General features: G+C 45.4%; 1 protein-coding gene across 2 annotated transcripts in view; it reads right to left on the bottom strand.

Annotated features, from left to right (window-relative positions):
- Positions 1 to 5,033, bottom strand: part of LOC139418870 (structure specific recognition protein 1b) — a 22,087-nt gene extending 17,054 nt beyond the window's left edge. The window contains exons 1-6 of one of the 2 annotated variants that reach the window (XM_071168626.1): positions 4,968 to 5,033; positions 4,232 to 4,323; positions 3,830 to 4,015; positions 1,815 to 1,920; positions 1,521 to 1,723; positions 498 to 598 (exon numbers count right to left, since the gene is read on the bottom strand). In XM_071168626.1, the coding sequence (XP_071024727.1) occupies positions 498 to 598; positions 1,521 to 1,723; positions 1,815 to 1,920; positions 3,830 to 4,015; positions 4,232 to 4,285 (650 nt within the window). In that variant the 5' untranslated portion in view covers positions 4,286 to 4,323; positions 4,968 to 5,033. The remainder of the gene's footprint in view (positions 1 to 497; positions 599 to 1,520; positions 1,724 to 1,814; positions 1,921 to 3,829; positions 4,016 to 4,231; positions 4,324 to 4,967) is intronic. The other variant, XM_071168627.1, reaches the window with a different exon arrangement.
- Between the last annotated feature and the right edge of the window lie 2,336 nt (positions 5,034 to 7,369).

Here is a 7,369-nt window from a genome sequence, read left to right as displayed (position 1 = left end):
TTATTCTAACATTTCACATTCTTAAAATAAAGCAGTGATCCTAACTGACCTAAGACAGGGAATTTTTACTTGGATTAAATGTCCGGAATTGTGAAAAACTGAGTTTAAATGTATTTGACTAATGTGTATGTAAACTTCTGACTTCAACTGTATATGTGTGTGTAAATGTGTGTGTGTGTGTGTATATGTGTGTAAAGGTGTGTGTGTGTGTGTGTGGCTATGTGTGCAAAGGTGTGTGTGTGTGTGTGTGTGTGTGTGTGTGTGTGTGTGTGTGTGTGTGTGTGTGTGTGTGTGTATTTGTGTGTAAAGGTGAGTGTGTAAAGGTGTGTATGTCTATTTGTGTGTGTAAAGGTGTGTGTGATATGTGTGTAAAGGTGTTTGTGTAAAGGTGTGTGTGTGTGTGATATGTGTGTAAAGGTGTGTGTGCAAAGGCGTGTGTAAAGGCGTATGTGTAAAGTTGTGTGTCTATATGTGTGTAAAGGTGTGTGCATATGTACCTGCCCCTGGGCGTGAGACACTGCAGCTCTTTAAAGATACACACAGCATCTCCTGTAGCCTGGATCACATCTGCCTTGGACAGCACACGGTCTCTAAACACCTGGGAGGAGGACAAAACATGTCACATTCCATACAATATCAACATTTCATTTCTTCATTTGTGGTATTGGCAGAGACTTTTGTTCAAATCTCCTGTAGATACTCATGTATTTCAGTTTTAACATGTAGAACTTATATCCCAATAAAGTTGAACTTGACGGTTGGTGGCAGTTCAGTTGCACTGCCAGTCCAAGCCGTTTGAGTGTCTCATTCATTCAGACAGAGATGTCTAGTCCTGACACTGAAGTTTGTTGTGGGGAAGAGTTTGATCTGCAGGACTGAAAAGGCCAAAACATCTATAATAGAAGCTGACTTCGGTTGTCAGTTGAACAGTGTTTCCTCCGACACATTGGTGCGGCTGGCTTCCGGGTTAAGCCAGCATTGTGTACAAAAAGCAGTGTGGCTTGGCAGATCATGCTTTGGAGGAAGCTCGGCTCTCGACCTTCACCTCTCCCGAGTTTGTTGTGGAGTTGCAGCGACGAGACAAGATCGCAACTACCAATTAGATATCACGAAATTGGGGAGAAAAAGGGTAGAAAAAAAACAACAACAAAAACATCCATAAAACTGGAGGCTATGAGAGGCAATGCATTATCCTGACGACTTAATGTAAATATTCTGTCAATGTCAGATGCTTCGTTCTGTTGTTGTGTTTTACATTTTAACATGTGATCTTGTCTGTATGTACTTTAACTGCTGCAAAATGAATTGCCTCTTGAGGACATTAACGTTTTCTGAATCTGAATCTGAATACGGGACTAATATGGAAGACTATAGCAGACGTTTATGAATGCTGCCATCACGTTCGTTCTGACCTCTGCTGCTACATTTTTTTATTCAAACTTGAAGAATATTTCAGTGAGTGTGGGTTTTTCCTTTCTTCCAAGTCTATACCAGACACACACTCACACACAGCCCCCCACCTCCACAGGTTCTGGCCCCTCTTCCGTGGTGGCAGTGTCCCCGGGCGGGACATAGAAGCGGACCTCCATCAGCGACACCTCTGCCTCATCATTCTGGTGGAACTCCAGTGTCACCTCGTTCTTCCCCGTGGCGCACTGGGACACGCTGGCCAGGGGGATCTCAAACGCTGGGCTGTCGCTCACCTCGAATGACAGGAGAGGGCCTGGGGACAGAAACTAGACTGTGTTGGAGACAAAATGTTACAACCCAAAATGGCCTCTGAAAACTTGAATATGTGTTAGTGTTGTCCTTACCAGAGAATTTGGTGGTGCCCCAGTTCCAACCCTTCACACACAATTCCTTCTCTGACAGCTCCACTTTGTAGTGGGCTTTGAAGTACTCAGAGATCTTCTCAAAGTCCTGGAGAGAGAGGGTAGAGAGGAGAGGGGTGGAGAGAGAGGGTAGAGAGGAGAGGGGTGGAGAGAGAGGGTAGAGAGGAGAGGGGTGGAGAGAGAGGGTAGAGAGGAGAGGGGTAGAGAGGAGAGGGGTGGAGAGAGAGGGTAGAGAGGAGAGGGTGGAGAGAGAGGGTAGAGAGGAGAGGGGTAGAGAGGAGAGGGGTGGAGAGAGAGGGTAGAGAGGAGAGGGGTGGAGAGAGAAGGTAGAGAGGAGAGGGGTAGAGAGGAGAGGGTAGAGAGGAGAGGGGTAGAGAGGAGAGGGGTGGAGAGAGAGTGTAGAGAGGAGAGGGGTGGAGAGGAGAGGGTAGAGAGGAGAGGGGTGGAGAGAGGGTAGAGAGGAGAGGGGTGGAGAGAGAGGGTAGAGAGGAGAGGGGTAGAGAGGAGAGGGTAGAGAGGAGAGGGGTAGAGAGGAGAGGGGTGGAGAGAGAGTGTAGAGAGGAGAGGGGTGGAGAGGAGAGGGTAGAGAGGGTAGAGAGGAGAGGGGTAGAGAGGAGAGGGGTGGAGAGAGAGGTTAGAGAGGAGAGGGGTAGAGAGGAGAGGGGTGGAGAGGAGAGGGGTGGAGAGAGGGTAGAGAGGAGAGGGGTAGAGAGGAGAGGGGTGGAGAGAGAGGGTAGCGAGGAGAGGGGTAGAGAGGAGAGGGGTGGAGAGAGAGGGTAGAGAGGAGAGGGGTAGAGAGGAGAGGGGTGGAGAGGAGAGGGGTGGAGAGAGAGGGTAGATAGGAGAGGGGTAGAGAGGAGAGGGGTAGAGAGGAGAGGGTAGAGAGGAGAGGGGTAGAGAGGAGAGGGGTGGAGAGAGAGGGTAGAGAGGAGAGGGGTAGAGAGGAGAGGGGTGGAGAGGGGTGGAGAGAGAGGGTAGAGAGGAGAGGGGTAGAGAGAGAGGGTAGAGAGGAGAGGGTAGAGAGAGAGGGGTAGAGAGAGAGGGTAGCGAGGAGAGGGTAGAGAGAGAGGGGTAGAGAGAGAGGGTAGAGAGGAGAGGGGTAGAGAGAGAGGGTAGAGAGGAGAGGGGTAGAGAGAGAGGGTAGAGAGGAGAGGGGTAGAGAGAGAGGGTAGAGAGGAGAGGGGTAGAGAGAGAGGGTAGAGAGGAGAGGGGTAGAGAGGAGAGGGGTGGAGAGAGAGGGTAGAGAGGAGAGGGGTAGAGAGGAGAGGGGTGGAGAGGAGAGGGGTGGAGAGAGAGGGTAGAGAGGAGAGGGTAGAGAGAGGGTAGAGAGGAGAGGGTAGAGAGGAGAGGGGTAGAGAGAGAGGGTAGAGAGGAGAGGGTAGAGAGAGAGGGGTAGAGAGAGAGGGTAGAGAGGAGAGGGTAGAGAGAGAGGGGTAGAGAGAGAGGGTAGAGAGGAGAGGGGTAGAGAGAGAGGGTAGAGAGGAGAGGGTAGAGAGAGAGGGTAGAGAGGAGAGGGGTAGAGAGAGAGGGTAGAGAGGAGAGGGTAGAGAGAGAGGGGTAGAGAGAGAGGGTAGAGAGGAGAGGGGTAGAGAGAGAGGGTAGAGAGGAGAGAAAAGACTATGTTTATTTTCCATGCTGACTTTTCTGTTTCAAATGATTCTATTCCACACTCCTCTCTGATCTCGTTCCTACTCCAAACTCACTCTTTACTCTTTTCATTCCCATTCTTGCCTCTTTCCATCTCTTTATCTGTTTCCTCCCCTTTCTCCTTATTTCTCTATTCCATCATCCATACCTCCCTCCCCTTCATCCTTCCCTCCATCTCTCTGTCTCCCCTCAACAATATCTCCCTCCCTCTCCTCTCTCCTCCTACCCTCCTTCACCTCCATCCCTCCTATTTTCCTCTCTATTTTCCTCCACCCCTTTCCTTTCCGCACCTCTCCTCTACCCTCCTCTCGCCCCTCATCCCTCTCTCTTCCTCCCCTCCCTCTTGTCACCGTGTCTCTGAAGCCGTCATATTTGTAGATGTGCCCGGTGCTGGTGGTCAGCTTGATGCCCTGTCCCAGACACACACGTCTCCACTGGGCCTGAGACAGCTCCGCAGCTGGGATGCTGTCCACCTTCCCTGTCTTACTGCTCTTATACACCACACTCTGTCTACCGAACCGCAGACGGCCGTCATTCTGGGGAAAACACAGTAAATAGTGTTGACATACATATACAGTATAGCAACACCTGAAGTAAACCTAGACACACACTCACATTTAGAATAGTTTGCAATGGTTTTTAACTGTTGACTGCATTGTCAGATATGTAATGCTGTGCAGAAACACACACAGACAGCATCTCCTCGAGTCCTCTCTCTCTCTTTCGCTTAACACACACACACACGCACTCACCCATGACCCTTTGACCTCCTGGTAAATGTCACTGAACTCCAGTGTGTCGCCCATGGCAGCTATTCCTCTGGTCCTCAGGAGCCACTGTCCCTCTAATACCACACACAGAGAGTCTGCCTTCATTATACTAGTCCTATAGCTCAATTGATAAAGCATGGGGCTTGCAATGTCAGGACGGTGGGTAGGATTACCGGGATCACTCATAAACAATGTGTATGCACATAACTGTCATTTGCCTTGAAAAAAAAGCATCTGCTAAATGGCCTATATAATTATTATAATATTATTCATGTATCTACCGTACTGTACTATCTATAGCATAAACTAACTACAAACTCATAGAAATATATATATTTATATCTCTTTATATACATTTGTAAAAAAATATATATCTTGTTTCAATGATTTACATTTGGACTAAATCTTGAATTAAATACATCTAAATGATTTATATGGAAGTCTAAGTGATTTTATATGGAAGCCTGTATGACCTGCATGTCTCAACAACTTAATACCGTAGGCCTTGCAATGAAAATTATAACAACCAACCAAACTTGCTTGTTATGTGTTGCTGTCAGCTGTCAAGCAAATTGGGACTGAGACATGTAAATAACCCTTATGACATGTAAAAACTATTATGCAATATAGTACAGCTTGCTATAATGGTGCTATTATTATGTTAGTGTTTACCGATTACAGTTCATCTGTGGAATAACGTCATGTTTACATTACTAACCGTTGTGTTGTAGCTGTCAACTTGCAATGTTGTGCGTGGGGAGAAAGTAAAGTCTTTGCGTCCTGTGCGTCGAAAGTGACGTAATCACGGTTTGTATGTGTTACGTTTGACGTTTTTTTTCTCTCCTCTTGGTCTGGGTTTTTGCGTTTCGATTGTTTTCTTCATGATAACTTACACATTGATCATCAGACCAAAACCGAAAGGAAAGACATCGAACATAATTGCAAATAAGTATGTTATAAAACTACATCAGGGGCTTGATAAAAACGTTTTTGCACACAATGAATTGCACAAGTGTAAGAAACCTATGAAAACGCGCAGTACATACGAAATGCTAACAAGTTGAGTTGGATCACTGAATCACTCATTTCCTCTCCGAAGACAAATACAACTATTCTAGCATTCTATTCATTGTACAAACAGATTGAAATTCGTAATTTATTTTACCTTTATTTAACTAGGCAAGTCAGTTAAGAACATTGGTGGCGAAATATCGCCTAAATTTCCTGTTAATGCAGCTAATGTTGCATTACGGAAGATAGCCTAGTGGTTAGAGCGTTGGACTAGTAACTGAAAGCTCGAATCCCCCAGCTGACAAGGTAGAAATCTGTCGTTCTGCTCCTGAACAAGGCAGTTAACCCACTGTTCCTAGGCCGTATTTGAAAATAAGAATTTGTTCTTAACTGATTTGCCTAGTTAAATAAAGGTAAAATAATTTACGAATTTCAATCTGTTTGTACAATAGTTGTATTTGTCTTTAGAGAGGAAATTAGTGATTCAGTGATCCAACTCAACTTGTCAATCGACCACTATTAATGCCCCAGCTCTGTGATTGGTCATGGTGGTGTCACTCTAACTCTGCTTCCGAGTCCAATCACACGATGAGCTGCGCCCTCTCACAGCCAGAGAGAAAGAGCTGCAGGAGCTGAGACAGTTTGACCAGGACTGGCGGTGTGGACCCTGCAGCAACCGGTGTTATTAACTATCTGACAACACATTTTTAATACTGTTGTTCATAATAACAATATTCAGCACGGTGGAGCGCCAATTTTTCATCTTTGCACTGTCCCTTTATATTGTACTGTTTTACTGTTTCCTCTCCTGTTTCATATTGCTTTGTGAATTGTTTTAATCCAATCCAATTGTTTTCCTTCCTGTATATCATAGTGCTATATGATCTACAGTAGCATTCCTAATCCCACTGTAATCACACACTCTCTCTCTCTCAGGTATCAGTCGTTTGCAGCGGTGGGAGAGAGCTGCACAGCATGGGTTAAACCCCCCTCGGGAGATCAGATATACGCCGTTTAGCGCAGACACAGACTACACACACTGGTACTATGATCAGAATAGCACAGACACAACGCACAAGCAGATGCACACACATTCTGTTACACACACAAATGCATGGACATTCTTAGAGAAAATGGTTCCAAAAAGGTTTGGCTGTCCCCATAGAAGAATCCTTTTGGGTTCTAGGTAGAAGTATTTTGTGTTCCATATAGAACCCTCATTGGAAAGGGTTTTTACATGGAAACCAAAATGGTTCTACCTGGAACAAAAAAGGGTTCTTCAAAGGGTTATCCTATGGGGAAGGCCGAAGAACCCTTTTAGGTGCTAGATGGCACCTTTTTTTCTAAGGGTGTACACACACCACACACACACACACACAGTAAAAAAACACACAAACAACTCTCTCATAAACACACACACTTGATTCTGGACCATTACAAATGTATTCCAGCCATACAGTATCATATTGTGCATAAGAGTAATGAGAAATTATACATTTGTCATATTTTGTTGTTAAAATATTGTCTTCGTACTGTTTTGTCTTTCAGTCTGTCGAGTGACTATCCATTGTGAGAAATGAAAGGGGAGAGACAGAGAAGATAAAAGTAGAATGTCCAAAGTTCAGGTGGTTTTGCTTTTGTTTAGTTCAGGTTTGACTGCTAACCATCACACTACACGTTTTTATTAAAATACCCTTTTCTACAAAATATCAGTTTTTATTAGGTTTGTCACACACACACACACACACACACACACACACACACACACACACACACACACACACACACACACACACACACACACACACACCACTGCTTCTTTTGAGACATTTACATACATATTTGCATAGGTAACCCATTTCAAACTAATACATTTAAATTGTATATGTACCAGAGTGAGGAAGAGAGAGAGAGAGGGACAGTCAGATGTTGCTATTACCTGCTTATGTTGTGTCGACAGTGACACATTCTATTACACAGTAATTGTTAGAACTCAGGACAGCCTCAATCGGGGCTACTTGGTGTCGAGAGCATTCTACAGGGATGCTGGCCCATGTTAACTCCAATGCTTCCCACAGTTGTGTCAAGTTGGCTGGATGTCATTTAGGT

Source organism: Oncorhynchus clarkii, chromosome 10 (assembly GCF_045791955.1).
Source record: "Oncorhynchus clarkii lewisi isolate Uvic-CL-2024 chromosome 10, UVic_Ocla_1.0, whole genome shotgun sequence".
Taxonomy (NCBI): Eukaryota; Metazoa; Chordata; class Actinopteri; order Salmoniformes; family Salmonidae; genus Oncorhynchus; species Oncorhynchus clarkii.
Note: the sequence above shows the minus strand (reverse complement) of the source record. Positions and strands in the feature narration are given on the sequence as shown.